At 37.8% G+C, this 17,959-nt stretch overlaps 1 protein-coding gene across 5 annotated transcripts in view; it reads left to right on the forward strand.

Annotated features, from left to right (window-relative positions):
* The window catches only part of FLACC1 (flagellum associated containing coiled-coil domains 1), a 75,859-nt gene that overhangs the window by 24,310 nt on the left and 33,590 nt on the right, over positions 1-17,959 (forward strand). For all 5 annotated transcript variants that reach the window (XM_058439745.1, XM_058439739.1, XM_058439741.1 and 2 more), the window contains 2 exons: positions 7,785-7,882; positions 8,096-8,148. In XM_058439745.1, coding sequence (XP_058295728.1) covers positions 7,785-7,882; positions 8,096-8,148 — 151 coding nt within the window. The remainder of the gene's footprint in view (positions 1-7,784; positions 7,883-8,095; positions 8,149-17,959) is intronic.

The raw sequence follows: 17,959 nt of genomic DNA on the forward strand, positions 1-17,959 counted from the left end.
AAACCTTTCAACAAGCTAGATATAGAAGAAACATACCTCAACATAACAAAGGCTATATATGACAGATCTGCAGCTATCATCATACTGAATAGGGAAAAGTTGAAAACTTTTCCTCTAAGAATTGGAACAAGGTAAGGATGCCTACTTTTACCGCTCCTATTCAATATAGTACTGGAAGTCCTAGCCAGAGCAATCCCGCAAAAGAAAGAAATAAAAGGCATCCAAATTGGAAAAGAGGAAGCCAGATGATCTCTCTTTGCCAAAAACCATGATCTTATATATGAAAATCACAAAAAAACTCCATCCAAAAACTCTTAGAACTAATAAACAAATTCAGTAAAGTTGCAGAATATAAAATCAACATACAAATATCAGTTGCATTTCTGTACACCAACAATGAAATAGCCAAAAGAGAATTCAATAAGGCAATAACATTTACACCGGCTACAAAGCATAAAATAAAATATCTAGGAATAAATTTACCCAAAAAGGTGAAAGACCTTTAGAAGGAAAACTACAAAACACAGATGTAAGAAATTGAAGAGGACACAAACAAATGGAAAGACATTTCACCCATGCTTATGGACTGGAAGAATTAATATCACCAAAATGGCCATGCTGCCCAATGCAATCCCTAAATTACCAATGTCACTTTTCACAGAAATAGAAAAAATAATTCTAAAGTTCATATGGAACAAAAGGTGAGCCAGAATAGCCAAAGCAATCCCGTGGGGAAAAAAAAAATCTGGAGTTATCACATTACCTGACTTCAAAATATATTACAAGACCAGGCATGGTGACTCACACCTGTAATCCCAGCACTTTGGGAGGCCAAGGCGAGAGGATGGCTTGTGTCCAGGAGTTTCAGACTAGCCTGCACAACATAGCGAGACACCATCTACACAAAAGATTAAAAATTAGGCAGGTATTATGGAGTGTGCCTGGAGTCCTAGCTACTTGGGAGGCTGAGGTGGGAGGATCACTTGAGCCCAGATGGACAAGGCTGCAGTGAGCTATGATCATGCCACTGCACTCCAACTGCACTCCTTGATATAGATCATGGCTATCATAACTAAAATGGCATGGTATTAGTATAAAAATAGACACATAAACATAAACCATGGAACAGAATAGAGAATCCAGAAATAAATTCATATAATTACAGCCAACTGATCTTTGACAATGCTGTCAAGAACATACTCTGGGAACAGGGCACCCTCTTCAATAAATGATGCTGGGAAAACTGAATAACCATATGCAGAAGGGTGAAACTAGACTCCTATCTCTCATCATATACAAAAATGAACTCAAGATGGATTAAAGTCTTAAATGTAAGATCCAAAGCTATAAAAATACTAGAAGAAAACCTAGGGAAAAGTCTTCAGGACATTGGTCTAGGCAAAGATTTTATGACCAAGACTTTGAAAGCACAGGCAACAAAAACAAAAAATGACAAATGAGACTATATTAAACTAAAAAGCTTCTACACAGCAAAAGAAACCATCAACAGAGTCAAGAGACATACTCTTAAATGGGAGAAAATATTTGCAAACTACTTGTTTGACAGAGGACTCAAACAATTCAACAGTAAAGCAAACACAAATTCATTTAAAATGGGCAAAGGGCATCAGTAGACATTTCTTAAAGGAAGACATACAAATAGCCAACAAGTATGTGTTCAACATTACTAATCATCAGGGAAATGTAGAGCAAAAACACAATAAGATATCATCTTAGACCAGTTAGAATGGCTATTATAAAAAGACAAAAAATAACATATATTGACAAAGTTGTGGAGAAAAGGGAACTCTTATATACTGTTGGTGGAAATGTAAGTTAGTATAGCCATTATGGAAAACACTATAGAGATTTCTCAACAAATTAAAAATATGAACCAGCAATTCAACTACTGGATATTTCTTCAAAGATTGTGGAGAACAGGAAATGCTATACACTATTGGTGGGGATGTTAATTAGTTCAGCCACTGTGGAAAGCAATTTGGAGATTTCTCAAAGAACTTGAGACAGAACTACCATTTGACCCAGCAATCCCATTATTGGGTGTATTATACTCAAAGGAATGTAAATCATTCTACCAAAAGGACACATGCATGTGTATGTTCATCACATCACTATAAACAGTAACAAAGATATGGATCAACCTAGATGCCCATCAGTGGTGGACTGGATAAAGAAAATGTGGTATATATACACACCATACAATACTACACAGCCATAAAAAAGAACAAAATCATGTCCTTTGCAGCAACATGGATGCAGCTGAAGGCCATTATCCTAAGCGAATTATCACAGGAACAGAAAACCAAATACTGCATATTTTCACTTATAAGTGAGAGCTAAACATTGTGTACACATAGATACAAAGAAGAGAGCAATAGACGGTGGGGCCTACTTGAAGGTGGAGGTTGGGAGGAGAGTGAGGGTTCAAAAACAACCTATCAGCTACTATGCTCACTACCTGGGCAATGAAATCATTTGTACACCAAACCCCAGTGATGTACAATTTACTTATGCAACAAATATATACATGTAAATGTACCCCTAAACCTAAAATAAAAATGGAAAAAGAAAAAAATTAGTAGCATTTCTATACACTAATAGTTAACTATCTAAAAAAGAAATTAAGAAGACAATTCTATTTATACCAGCTTAAAAAATAAGATACCTAGGAATAAATTTAACCAAGGAAGTAAAAGATTTCTACACTGAAAATTATGAAGCATCGATAAAAGAAATTGAAGAAGAAGCAAATAAATGGAAAGATATTCCATGTTCATGTATTAGAAGAATTAATATTGTTTAAATGATCATACTACCCAAAGTATTACACAGATTTAATGCAATCCCTATCAAACTACCAAAAATGTTCTTCACAAAAATAGAACAAATAATCTTAAAATTCATATGGAACCACAAAGTCCCCAAATAGCCAAAATGATCCTGAGCAAAAATAACAAAGCTAAAGGCACCTGATTTTAAATTATACTACAAAGCTATAGTAACCCAAACAGCATGATACTGGCATAAAAAAACAGACACATAGACCAATGGAACAGAATAGAGGCCTATAAATAAATTTATACACCCATAGCCAACTGATTTTTGACAAAGTTGCCAAGAACACACACTGGGAAAAAAGATAGCCTTTTCAATAAATGGCTTTTAGTCAAATTAAAAGAAGTAGATAAAACAGAGATCTCAAAGAAGCTAATATTACACCTCACAAAACTAGGAAAGAAGAACAGAATAAGCCCACAGTATGCTGAAGAAAGAAAATAATAAAGATCAAAGCAGAAATAAATGAAATAGAGACTAGAAAAACAATATAAAATATCAATGAAACTAAGAGTTGTTTTTTGAAAAGATAAAAGCAACAAACCCTTAGCTAAACTAAGAAAAAAATAGAGAAGACTCAAATAAATAAGATGAGAAATGAAAGAGGAGACATTACAACTGATATGACAAATACAAAGGATCATAAGAGACTACTGTGAACATTTATATGTCAATGAATTGGATAACCTGGAAGAAACTGATAAATTTCTAGACACATAAAACCTACCAAGACTTAATCATAAAAACAATAGAAAATCTGAACAGACCCGTAAAGATGATATTGAATAAGTAATAAAAACCTACCATCCAAAAAAAAACCAGATCTGGTGCCTTTACTGCTTAATTCTACCTGACATTTAAAAAAAGAACTAACATCAATTCTTCTCAAATTCTTCTAAAAAAATGAAGAGGTGGAAGGACTTTCATACGATTTTGTTCTTAGCTTTTTTTTTTTTTTTTTTTTTTAGACAGAGTTTCACTCTTATTGCCCGGGCTGCAGTGCAATGGTACGATCTCAGCTCACCACAACCACCACCTCCTGGGTTCTGGGTTTAAGCGATTCTCCTGCCTCAGCCTCCTGAGTAGCTGGGATTACAGGCATGCACCACCACGCCTGGCTAATTTTGTATTTTTAGTAGAGATGGGGTTTCTCCATGTTGGTCAGGCTGGTCTTGAGCTCCCGACCTCAAGTGATCTGCCTGCCTCAGCCTCCCAAAGTGCTGGGATTACAGGCATGAGCCAACGCACCCAGCCCTTTCACACTATTTTTATGAGGCCAGCATTACTCTGATACCAAATCAGACAAGCACATTATGAGAAAATAAAATTACAGGCCAAAATCCTTAATAAACTTAGATACAAAAATCCTTAATTAAATATTAGCAAACAGAATTCAACAGCATATTAAAAGGATCATCCACCATGATCCAGTGAGATTTATCCCCTGGGATGCAAGAATGGTTGGACGCACACAAATCAATAAATGTGATACCTCATATTAATAGAATGAAGGACAAAACCATACGAACAGACACCTCTCAAAAGAAGACATTTATGCAGCCAAAAGACACATAAAAAAATGCTCATCATCACCGGCCATCAGAGAAATGCAAATCAAAACCACAATGAGATACCATCTCACACCAGTTAGAATGGCCATCATTAAAAAGTCAGGAAACAACAGGTGCTGGAGAGGATGTGGAGAAAAAGAAAACTTTTACACCGTTGGTGGGACTGTAAACTAGTTCAACCACTGTGGAAGTCAGTGTGGCGATTCCTCAGGGATCTAGAACTAGAAATACCATTTGACCCAGCCATCCCATTACTGAGTATATACCCAAAGGATTATAAATCATGCTGCTATAAAGACACATGCACATGTATGTTTATTGTGGCACTATTCACAATAGCAAAGACTTGGAACCAACCCAAATGTCCAACAACGACAGATTGGATTAAGAAAATGTGGCACATATACACCATGGAATACTATGCAGCCATAAAAAATGATGAGTTCATGTCCTTTGTAGGGACATGGATGAAGCTGGAAACCATCATTCTGAGCAAACTGTTTAAGGACAAAAAACCAAACACTGTATGTTCTCACTTATAGGTGGGAATTGAACAACGAGAACACATGGACACAGGAAGGAGAACACCACACACCGGGGCCTGTTGTGGGGTGGGGGGAAGGGGGGAGGGATAGCATTAGGAGATATACCTAATGTTAAATGACGAGTTACTGGGTGCAACACACCAACATGGCACATGTATACATATGTAACTAACCTGCACGTTGTGCACATGTACCCTAAAACTTAAAGTATAATAATAAATAAATAAATAAATAAGTAAATCCAATTAAAAAATGGGTAAGGGACCTGAATAGACATTTCTCAAAAGAAGACATACAAATGGCCAACAGACATATGAAAAAATGCTCAATATTGCTAATCATTAGGGAAATGCAAATTAAAACCATAGTGAGTTATTATCTCACATCTATCAGAATAGCTATTATCAAGAAGGTTGAAGATGTGGAGAAAAGGGAACACTTACAAAGTGTTAGTGGGATTGTAAATTAGTATGGCCATTATGGAAAACTGTATGGAGGTTGCTCAAAAAACTAAAAAATAGAAATACCATATGATCCAGCAATCCCATTTCTGGGTGCTTACCCAAAATATTTGGAATCAGTTTGTTGAGATGTCTGTATTCCCATGTTCAATTCAGTACTATTAACAACATCCAAGTTATGGAATCAACTTAAGTGTCCATCTGTTGACAAATGGATAAAGAAAATGTGGTATATACATAAAATGGAATGCTATTCAGCCTTTAAAAAGAAGGAAATTCTGGCATTTGTGACAACATGGATGGAACTGGAGAGCATTATGCTAAATAAACCAGGCACAGGAAGACAAATACCACATATTCTCACTTATATGTGGGATCTGAAACAATCAAACTCATAGAAACAGCAAGTAAAATGGTGGTTAAAGAGGCTAGGGGGTGGGAGGAATAGGGAGATGATGGTCAAAGGGTACATAATCTCAATTAGGCAGGACAAGTATGGGATTTTCTTAGATCTATTGCACAGAGTAGTAAATATAGTTAATAATAGAGTATTGGACATTTCAAAATTGCTAAGAATAAATTTCAAATGTTCTCACTGAAAAAACTTTTAGGCTGGGCGCAGTGGCTCACGCCTGTAATCTCAGCACTTTGGGAGGCTGAGGCGAGTGGATCACCTGAGATCACGAGTTCAAGACCAGCCTGGCCAACATGGTGAAAACCCATCTCTGCAAAAATACAAAAATTAGTCGGACATAATGGCGGGTGCTTGTAATCCCAGCTACTCGGGAGGCTGAGGTGGGAGAATGGCTTGAGCCCAGGAGGCGAAGGTTGCAGTGAGCCAGGATTGTGCCATTGCACTCCAGCCTGGGGGACAGAGCCAGAGACAAAGTCTCAAAAAAAAAAAAAAAAAAAAAGGAAAAAAAGAAAAAACTTTTAAGTATTTCAGGTGATGACTATGTTAACTAGTTTGGTTTCGTTATTCCACACTGTGTTCATAAATCATAACATCACTTTTTACCCCATAAATATATATAATTATAAGTTACCAATTTATAATTAAAAAAAGAAATCCTGGTGGAGAGACAGCACTCTTAGCTGAGCCATAAACTTTTATGTACTTATTCATTTATTTATAAACTTAATTTTTTAGAGTAGTTTTAGAGTTTTAGGTTTACAGCAACATTGAGGGGAAAGTATAAAAGATTTCCCATATACTTACTGCCCCCTCACACGCATAGCTTCCCCCATTATCAATATCCCCAAAAGTGATAACATTTATTATAATCAATGAACCTCCATTGACACATCATTATCACTCAAAGTTCATAGTTGACATTAGAGTTCACTCTTGGTACTGTGCATTCAATGAGTTTGGACAAATGTGTAATGACACGTATCCACTATTCTAGTGTCATACAGAATAGTTTCACTGCCCTAAAAATCTGCTGCGCTCTGCCTATTCATCCTACCTCCCACCCCTAACCTCGGGCAAACACTGATCTCTTTACTGTCTCCATAGTTTGGCCTTTTTCAGAATGTCATATAGTTGGAATCATACCCTATGTAGCCTTTTCAAATTGGCTTCCTTCACTTAGTAATACGCTTTTAAGGTTCCTCCATGTCTTCTCATGCTTGATAGCTTATGTGGACTCATTTTAATACTCATCATAAACACTGCCAACATCGCTTCCTGGAATGGAGGCTGGAGAGAACTTGGGTTCTAAAATTATCCTGGGTGTCAATGCAGCCCATAGTTTCCCAAGCAAGCTATAGACAAGACTGTGCTGACTATTAGAGGGGAATCTGTGGTCATGCTGGCTCCATTCAAAACAATGGTTGTAGAAAAGGGTCCCCTCACCCTTTCTGGATAGATGCCAGGATAATTCTTCAAGAAGTGAGGGCCCCAGGATGAGTATGGTAGCTCACGCCTGTAATCCGAGCACTTCGAGAGGCCAACGCAGGAGGATTGCTTGAGTCCAGGAGTACTTTGAAACCAGCCTGGACGACATAGCAAGACCCTGTCTCTACCAAAAATTAAAAATTAGATGGCATGGTGGCACGTGCCTGTGTTCCCAACTACTTGGGAGGCTGAGATGGGAAGATCACTTGAGCCTGGGAGGTTGAGGCTGCAGTGAGCTGTGACCATGCCACCACACTCACTCTGGGCAACAGAGTGAGACCCTGACTCAAAAAAAAAAAAAAAAAAAAGAAAAGATTTAAAAATTTTAAAAATAAAAAAGTGAGAACCTCACTTCCTGTGGGAGGGTGGAGGGTAGGATCAGATCAGGGTAACAGCTCAGCTCTGGACTTCTTTTTACTAACGATTGCGGCCTTCTCCTGGGGTCCCACAGGGAGCTCAAAGAGGCCCATGAAGCAGAACTCAGTGAGTTGGAGAACAACTACAAAGCAGCCTTGAAGGCGCAGAAGATGGCTGCCCAAAAGAAGCTAGGTACTGCTGGGACCTGGGAGAATGACCCTGGATGAAGGTCCAGGCAATGGCATTTCTAATAAGCTTCTAGGGTGATTTCCGGGGCACACAAAGGTTTTACCACCTTGGTGATGAGTTTGGGGTGGGGAAGGTGTGCAGAGAAGCTCACGTTTGAATTTGAAAATGTGCATATCAGAAGACTAATGATGACCCTGTTGTTTTCCTTTTATCCAGAGGAGATGGGAAAAGAATACAAGTATTTGAAGAATATGTTTCGTACGTATCAGGTGAGACACAGAGCTCCCTGTTGGATTAAAAGAGAAGGAAGGCTCATTCCTGGCTAACACTGGGATAAATCTAGAGCTTTTGTCCAGAAAATAATGTCCTGAGATTCCCAGCATCCTTGGACCTAAGTGGCACTAGCTGCACCCAGGGAGAGGATGAACCCGATGGCTTCCATGCATGGCAAATCAGGCACCCAAATCCTGAAGAGCACTACTGCAAAATATGCTTGTGATTACAAAAGTAATAGCTTCTCATTTTTTGTAATGGAACAAAAAGAAATATCACTACCCAAAGACAACCCCTGTTAATATTTGTACTTTGTTAGAACTGCAGTTGAGATCATATTGTATATTGTATAACAACTATTTTTTTATATATCTTCTTTATCAAGCATATAAGAAACTTTTCCCTCCTTTATAATGACTCGATATTATCCTAATGAAATTGCCATTGGGTTCTAAAATTTTACTGTTCCCCTATTATTGGGCATTTGAGTTGTTTCCAATTGCTTGCTGTAACAGATAATACCACTTTGAATATCTTTGATTCTAGAAGTAGAGTGCTTGGTCAAAAGGAATGAACTTTAAAAAAAAGTCAACCTTTAGTTTAGATTCAGGGGATACATGTACAAGTTATTGTGTGATACTGAGGTTTGGGATATGAATGATCTCATTACCCAGGTAGCGAGCATAGTACCCAACTGTTATTCAACCCTTCCCCCTCTTCCTCTCTCCCAATAGCCCCCAGTGTCTACAAGAACACATGGCATTTGGTTTTCTGTTCCTGCGTTAATTGGCTTAGGATAATAGCCTCTAGGGCCATCCATGTTTCTGTGAAGGACATGATTTTGTTCTTTTTTATGGCTGCATAGTATTCCATTGTGTATGTACCACATTTTGTTTATCCAGTCCACTGTCAGTGGGCACCTAGGTTGATTCCATGTCTTTGCTATTGTGAATTGTCTGTGATGAACATACAAGTGAAGGTGTCTTTTTGGTAGCAAAATTTATTTTCTTTTAGATATATACCTAGTAATGGGATTGCCGGGTCAAATGGTAATTCTGTTTTATGTTCTTTGAGAATCTCCAAGCTGCTTTCCACCGTGACTGAACTAATTTACATTCCTACCAATGCTGTATAAGCATTCCCTTTTTCCTCCAACCTCACCAGCATCTGTTGTTTTTTGACTTTTTAGTAATAACCATTCTAATGTGTGTGGGCTGGTATCTCATTGTGGTTTTTGATTTGCATTTCTCTGATGATTAGTGACATGAAGCATTTTTTATATTTTCTGACCACTTGTATGTCTTCTTGTTTTTTACACACTATTACATTCTATTTATGACAAGAAATATTTACATGATTGGAAAAAGTAAAAATTGGGGGACAAAAAGCAGATTAGTATTTACCATGGGCTGGACTGGGATTGGGGGAGGGGTTGACTACAAAGGGACAAGAGAGAATTACTGGAGATGATGTAGTGGTAGTTCCATAACTATCCATTTGTCAAACACATTAAATGTATACTGAACAAGGGCACATTTTACTCAATTAAACTGACATTTAAAAAAGAAGTGAAAAAGAAAAAATTCCATTTAGAATGTTGAAAAACTGTAGATTTAGTTCTAGAATTCTGGGGTTCTATAATTTATTTCAAAATACAAGTTTTCAGCCCATTTTTAACTTATCAAATCTTTATTCAGAAATCCGAAGTTTATATTTAAAAATAGCTCATTTAAATTTGACCATAGGCCGGGTGCTGTGGCTCACACCTGTAATCCCAGCACTTTGGAAGGCCAAGGCAGGCAGATCACCTGAGGTCAGGAGTTTGAGACCAGCCTCGCCAACATGGCAAAACCCTGTCTCTCTCTACTAAAAATACAAAAATTATTCAGGCATGGTGGCACACACCTGTAATCCCAGCTACTCAGGAAACTGAGGCAGGAGAATCGCTTGAACCTGGGAGGCAGAGGTTGCAGTGAGCCGAGATTGTGCCACTGCACTCTAGCCTGGGCAACAGAGCAAGACTCTGTCTCAAAGAATATATATAAATAAATAAAATAAAAGAGAAATAAATTTGACCCTAAAGCTAACACGTGCAAAAATTATATAAAAGAAAAGAAAATTGTTCCAACTTTTTTTACTTTGGGGTTTTTAAAAAAGTTTTATTTCAATAGCTTTGGGGGTACAAATGGTTTTTTTTGTTACCTGGATGAATTATATAGTGGTGAATTCTGAGACTTTAGTGCACCCATCATCTGAGTAGTGTGTATTGTACCTAATGTGTAGTTTTTTGTTTTTTTTTATCACAAGCCACTCTACCACCTCCCCCTTCTGAGTCTCTAAAGTTCATTAATGAATATGCCTTTGCATATTCATGGCTTAGCTCCCACTTTTAAGTGACATCATACAGTTTTTGGTTTTCCACTCCTGTGTTACTTCGCTTAGAATAATGGCCTCCAGCTCCATCCAAGTTGCTGCAAAAGACATTTCATTCCTTTTAATGACTGAGTAGCAGTCTATGGTGTATATATGCCACATTTTCTTTATTCACTCATTAGTCAACAGGCACTTAGGTTGGTTCCACATCTTTGCAACTGTGAATTGTGCTGCTATAAACATACATGTACAAGTGTCTTTTTCATATAATGACTTATTTTCCTTTCGGTAGAGATCCAGTAGTGGGATTGCTGGATTGAATGGTAAATCTACTTTTAGCTCTTTAAGAAATCTCCATACTGTTTTCCATAAAGGTTGAACTAATTTATATTCCCATCAGCAGTATATAAGCGCTCCCTTTTCCCCACATCCACACCAAAATATATTGTTCTTTTACTTTTTAATAATGACCATTCTTGCAGGAGTAAGGTGGTATCTCATTGTGGTTTTAATTTGCATTTCCCTGACGATTAGTGATATCGAGCACTTTTTCATGTTTGTTGGCCATTTGTATATCTTCTTTTTAGAAATATCTATTCATGTCATTTGCCCACTTTTTAATGGGATTATTTGTTTTTTTTCTTGCTGATTTGTTTGAATTCCTTGTAGATTTTGATTACTAGTCCTTTGTCAGATGCATAGTTTGCAAATATTTTCTCCCATTCTGTGGGTTGTCTGTTTATTGTTTCTTTTGCTGTACAGAAGCTTTTTAGTTTAATTAGGTTCTATTTATTTATTTTTGGTTTTGTTGCATTTGCTTTTGGTGTCTTAGTCATGAATTATATGCCTAAGCCATTGACTAGAAGAGTTTTTCTAACGTCTTCTAGAATTTTTATAGCATCAGGTCATATTTAAGTCTTCGATCCGTCTTGAGTTGATTTTTGTATAAGGTGAGAAATATGGATCCAGTTTCATTTTTCTACATGTGGCTTGCCCATCCTCCCAGCACCAATTATTAAATAAAGTATCATTCCCCAATTTACGTTTTTGTTTGCTTTGTCAAAGATAAGTTGGCTGTACATATTTGGCTTTATTTCTGGGTTCTCTATTCTGTTTCCTTGGCCTATGTGCCTACTTTTATACAAGTACCATGCTGTTTTGGTAACTATAGCCTTGTAGTATAATCTGAAGTCTAGTAATGTGATACCTCCAGATTTGTTCTTTTTGCTTAGTATTGCTTTGGCTATTCTGGCTCTTTTTTGGTTCCATATGAATTTTAGAATTTTTTTTCTAATTCTGTGAAAAATGATGTTGGTATTTTGATAGGAATTGCATTGGATCTGTAATGCAAGATTACTTTGGGCAGTATGGTCATTTTCACAATATTGATTCTTCCAATCCATGAGTATAGAATGCATTTCCATTTGTTTGTATAATCTATTCTTTCAGCTGTGTTTTATAGTCCTCCTTGTAGAGATCTTTCACCTCCTTGGTTAAGTACATTCCTAAGTATTTTATTTTTTTGTAGCTGTTGTAAAAGGGTATCAGTTCTTTACTTGATTCTCTGCTTGGTCATTGTTGGTGTATAGCAGTGCTACTGATATGCGTACACTGATTTTGTAAACTGAGACTTTACTGAATTAGTTTATCAAATCTTAGAGTCTTCGGAGGAGTCTTTAGGATTTCCTAGATATACAATTATATAATCTTCAAACAGCAATAGTTTGACTTCTTCTTTTCCAATTTGGATGCCCTTTATTTCTTTCTCCTGTCTAATTGCTCTAGCTAGGACTTCCAGAACTATGTTGAATGACAGTGGTGAAAGTGGCCATCTTGTCTTGTTCCAGTTCTCAAGGGGAATGCTTTCAACTTTTTTCCATTCAGTATGACGTTGGCTGTGGGTTTGTCATATATGGCTTTTATTATTTCGAGGTAGGTCCTTTCTATGCCTAGTTTGTTAAGAGTTTTAATTATAAAGGATGCTGGATTTGATTAAATGCTTTTTCTGAATCTATTGAGGCGATCATATGTTTTTTGTTTTCAATTCTGTTTATGTGATGTATCACATTTATTGACCTGTGTGTGTTAAACCATCCCTGCATCCCTGGGACAAAATCCACTTGAATTATCTTTTTGATGTGCTATTGGGCTTGTTTAGCTAGTATTTTATTGAGGATTTTTGCATCTATGTTCAACGTCAGTGAAATTGGTCTGTAGTTTTTTTTTTTATTTGTTGTGTTCTTTCCTGGTTTGGGTATCAGGGTGATACTGGCTGCACAGAATGATTTAGGGAGGATTCCCTCTTTCTCAATCTTTTGGAATCATTTCAGTAGGATTGGTACCAATTCTTCTTTGAACATCTGGTGGAATTCAGCTGTGAATCCATCTAGTCCTGGGCTTTTTTTGTTGTTCTTGGCAATTTTTAAATTACTGATTCAATCTTGCTGCTTGTTATTCACCTGTTCAGGGTTTCTGTTTCTTCCTGATTTAATACAGGAGAGTTGTACATTTCCAGGAATTTGTCTATTTCCTCTAGGCTTTCTAGTTTGTATACAAAAAGGTGTTCATAGTAGTCTCAAGTGATCTTTTGTATTTCTGTGGTTCTGTGGGTTGTAATGTCTCCAATTTCATTTCTAATTGAGCTTATTTAGATCTTCTTTCTCTTCTTTACTTGTTTAATCTTTTCTTCTTTTCTTGGCTAATCTAGTCTATTTTATTTTTTCAAAGAACCAGCTTTTTGTTTCATTGATCTTTTTGTATTTTTTGTTTGAATTTCAGTTAGTTCTGCTGTGATCTTCGTTATTTCTTTTCTTCTTCTACCTTTTGGCTTAGTTTTTTTTGTTTCTCCCGTTCCTTGCAGTGTGACATTAAGTTGTCAGTTTGTGCTCTTTCAGACTTTTTGATGCAGGCATTTAGCACTATAAACTTTCCTAGCACTGCTTTTGCTGTATCCTAGAAGTTTTTTTAGTTTTTAGTTTTTTGAGACAGTCTCACTCTGTCAACCAGGCTGGAGTGCAGTGGCACCATCTTGGCTCACTGCAAGCTCTGCCTCCCAAGTTCAAGCAATTCTCTTGCCTCAGCCTCCCAAGTAGCTGAGACTGAGACTACAGGCGCCTGCTACCACATCAGCTAATTTTTGTATTTTTAGTAAAGATGGGGGGGTTCAACACCATGTTGGCCAGCCTGGTCTCGAACTCCTGGCCTCAAGTGATCCACCTGTTTGGCCTCCCAAAGTGCTAGAATTACAGGCATGAGCCACTGCACCCCACCTATCCCAGAGGTTTTGATAACTTGTGTCACTATCATTCAATTCAAAAATTTTTTAAATTTCCATCTTGATTTCACTGTTTACCCCAGATATCATTCAGGAATGGATTATTTTATTTCCATGTATCTGTATAGTTTTGAGGATTCCCTTTGTAGTTGATTTTTAGTTTTATTCTGCTATGGCCTGAGAAGATACTTCATATTATTTCAATTTTTAAAAATTTATTGAGACTTGTTTGGTGACCTATCATATGGCCTATCTTAGAGACTGTTCTATGTACTGATGAGAAGAAAATACATTCTACAGTTCTTGGGTAGAATGTTCTGTAAATAGCTGTTATGTCCATTTGTTTTAACATGTCATTTAAGTCCATTATTTCTCTGTTGACTTTCTGTCTCAAAGATTTGTCTAGTGCTGTCAGTGGTATATTAAAGTATCCCACCATTACTGTGTTGCTGTCTATCTCATTTCTTAGGTCTAGTAGTAATTGTTTTATGAATCTGCAAGCTCCAGTGTTAGATGCATGTAAATTTAGGATTGTAATATCTTCTTGTTGGATTGATCCTTTTATCATTATATTGACCATCTTTGTCTTATTTTACTGTTGTTGCTTTTTGAAGTTTGTTTTGTCTGATATAAGAATAGCTACTCCTGCTTGCTTTTGGTGTCCATTTGCATGGAATATCTTTTTCCACCCTTTTACCTTGAGTTTATTTGAATCCTTTCATGTTAGGTGAGTCTCTTGAAGACAGCAGATGTTTGGATTGTGATTTTTGTTATCCATTCTGCCATTCTGTATTTTTTAAGTGGCGCATTTAGGCCATTTACATTCAACATGAATATTGAGATGTGAAGTACTGTTCTCTTCATCATGTTAATTGTTATGTATATAGTTTTTCTTTTTTCATTCTGTTATTGTTTTATAGACTTCTTGAGTTTTAAGCTTTCAAGAGATTCTATTTTGGTGCATATTTGGCTTTTGTTTCAATGTTTAAAACTCCTTTTAGCCCACCTTTCTTTCTTTTCTTTCCTTCCTTCCTTCCTTCCTTCTTTTCTTTTTTTTTTTTTTGATAGAGTCTGGCTCTGTCACCCAAGCTGGAGTGCAATGGTGCAATCTTGGCTCACTGCAACCTCTGTCTCCTGGGTTCAAGAGATTCTCATGCCTCAACCTCCTGAGTAGCTGAGATTACAAGCATGCACAATCACACCTGGCTAATTTTTGTATTTTTTAGTAGAGACAGGGTTTTGCCATGTGGACAGGCTGGTAGCATTTCTCGTAGTGTTGGTTTGCTAGTGACAAATTCCCTCAGCATTTGTTTATCTGAAAATGACTTTTATTTCTCCTTCAATTACAAAACCTGGTTTTACAGGATACAGAATTCTTGGCTGACAGTTTTTTCTGTTTAAAGAGATTGAAGATAAGACCCCAATACCTTCTGGCTTGTAAGGTTTCTGCTGAGAAGTCTGCTGTTATTCCGATAGGTTTTCCTTTGTAGCTTACCTGATGCTTTTGTCTTTCTGCTCTTAGAATTATTTCCTTCACATGGAGTTTAGATAGCCTGATGACTATATGCCTTGGTGAAGATCTTTTTGCAATTAAGTTCCCAGGAGTTCTTTGAGCTTCTTGGATTTGGATATCTAGATCTCTAGCCACGCCAGAAAGGTTTTCCTCAATTATTCCCTCAAATAAGTTTTCCAGACTTGTTATTTTCTCTTCTCTCTCTGGAACACCAGTTATTCTTAGATTTGGCTGTTTAACATAATCCCATATTTCTTGAAGACTTTGTTCATTTCTTTTGATCCTTTTTTCTTTATTTTTGTCTGATTGGGTTAGTTTAAAAACCTTGTCTTCAAGCTCTGAAATTCTTTCTTCTACTTGTTCTAGTCTATTGTTGAAGCTTTCCACTGCATTTTGTAATTCCCTAAGTGTGTCTTTCATTTCTAGAAATTCTTATTGTTTTTTCTTGATAATATCTATCTCTCTAGAAAATTTTTCATTCATATCCTGAAATGCTTTTTAAATTTATAATTGTTTTCATCTTTCTCTGAAATCTCCTTGAGTAGCTTAATAATTGACCTTCTGAATTCTTTATCCGGTATTTTAAAGAGTTCGTCCTGCTTTGGATCCATTGCTGGAGAGCTAGTGTTATCTTTTGGGGGTGTTATAGAACCCTGTTTTTTCATATTACCAGAGTTACTTTTCTGGTTCCTCCTCATTTGGGTAGATTATTTCTTCTAATTATCCTTGAATTTATGTTTGATTTGACTGTGTTTCTTTTTGTGTTTGTTTTTTAATTTCTTTTTTCCACTTAAGGATGTGACTTTAATGCTTATCATATTATGGCCTAATTTGGTTTTTGGTGCTTTCAGGGGTGAAGATTCTGTAATAGTTCCTTGGTTATAGAGAGTTTTTTTATGTGGCTTTCTTAGATGCTGGTTGGAGTAGCAATGTGCTTGGTATATTAGCAAGATCACTGTCTCCTATGGGGCTGTAATGATAGAGGTCTCTTAAAGCTTATCTCATTCCCCCATGGCATGCCCTTTTTTATTTATGTATTTTTGTCCAGTTTTTTTTTTCTTTTTTTTTTTAGGCCGAGTCTCACTCTGTCACCCAGGCTGGAGTGCAGTGGCATGATCTCACTGCAATCTCTGCCTCCTGGGTTCAAGTGATTCTTGTGCCTTAGCCTCCCAAGTAGCTGGAATTACAGGCACCTGCCACCATACCCAACTAATTTTTGTATTTTTAGTAGAGACAGGGTTTCACCATATTGGCCAGGCTGGTCTCAAACCCCTGACCTCAAGTGATCCACCCTCCTCAGTCTCCCAAAGTGTTGGGATTACAGGCATGAGCCACTGCACCTGGCCTTTTCTCCAGTGTTTTATTTACTAGTTTGTTGGTTCCAGCTTCAGGCCAGTGAGGGAGGTGTCCCTGGGTAGGAATCAGCTGTGGCTAAAGCAGGTGGGTAAATGCAATACCCAGTGATGGGCAGAGGTCTCAGCCTTGACAGAAGTGGCTGGAGGAGTGAGTTGCACTGAGGTCTTACCAGGGGTAAGGGTTGGAGCCACCTCAGCTCGCCTGCCAGGTTAGCAGGAAAGTTATCCCTCTCAGACACACTCCTATTTCAGTGCTCCAGCTTTTCATCCCCAGACAGGCACCTCTTTTCATCTGCAGGAATTTTGATGTTCCAAATAGAGAAAAATTGTGACTGTCTCTCATGCAAGCCTAAACCTAGAGGGTGCCCCTCCTATGGGGATGCAGTCACCCTGATGTCTTCCAAAAAGGCTGTCTGTAGTTGCACTCACACTGAGCTCCAATGGGAGAAGCTCCAACTGTGCCTGCAGTGGTAGACAATGGGTGGGGGGCTGGTCTGTCTGTTGGGTTATTGCTGAAGACTTTCCTGCCGAGCCCAGCACTGCAACTGTGCCTCTGCTGAAAGAAACTTCCCACCAGCAGAAAGATCTGGTTCTTAAGTCCTGCTGTCTGCATTATTTTGTCCCACAGGGTGTTCTCTTGATGTGATGCACTCCCTGTTCCTCTAGGATCGGGAAATCCCACTCCTAAGGCAACAGGGTCTCTGGGTCTAGCTGCCCAGTGAAGGTACCACACTCCAGGCTGGTGCTAGGGAATATCTGCAAGGGATCCAGTGATGTGACCTCTTTTCAAGTCTCCCAACAGTGGGTAGCAGCACCAGTTCTAATGGGTGTGGCAGGGTAATAGACTCCGTGAGAGTCCTTGGTTATTGATAGCCTTAGTGTGTTGGCTTTCTCGAACACTGGTTTTAGTAGTAATGAACTGGTCATGTGGACAAAATCAGCACCTCCTGGTTAGCCAGAGTGGTGCAGGCAGTGATGATAGCTTAGATTACACAGCCATCTTCTTCCTAGGTGAATTATTATTCTACCAGGAGATGCTGTAATGGACTGTTGGTTGGCCTCCAGCCAAGAGGTGGTGCTTGCAAAAAAGAACCAGCTGCAATAGTAGCAATAGGACTTTTGCTTGCTTTATGTTGTCCAGAGGGGTTACTCTGGTTTCTCAGGCAATGAGTGGGGCTATATAGCCCCCAAGAGTTTCTGTCCTTTGTGTTAAACTACCAGGGCAGGTGACAGGGCAAAGCAAGGTGAGGGTTGGTTCAGGTGGGTTTGCACTCTGAGTCTCCCTGTGCAGG

The sequence above is a fragment of the Hylobates moloch genome, unplaced genomic scaffold, assembly GCF_009828535.3.
Source record: "Hylobates moloch isolate HMO894 unplaced genomic scaffold, HMol_V3 SCAFFOLD_1, whole genome shotgun sequence".
Classification (NCBI taxonomy): Eukaryota; Metazoa; Chordata; class Mammalia; order Primates; family Hylobatidae; genus Hylobates; species Hylobates moloch.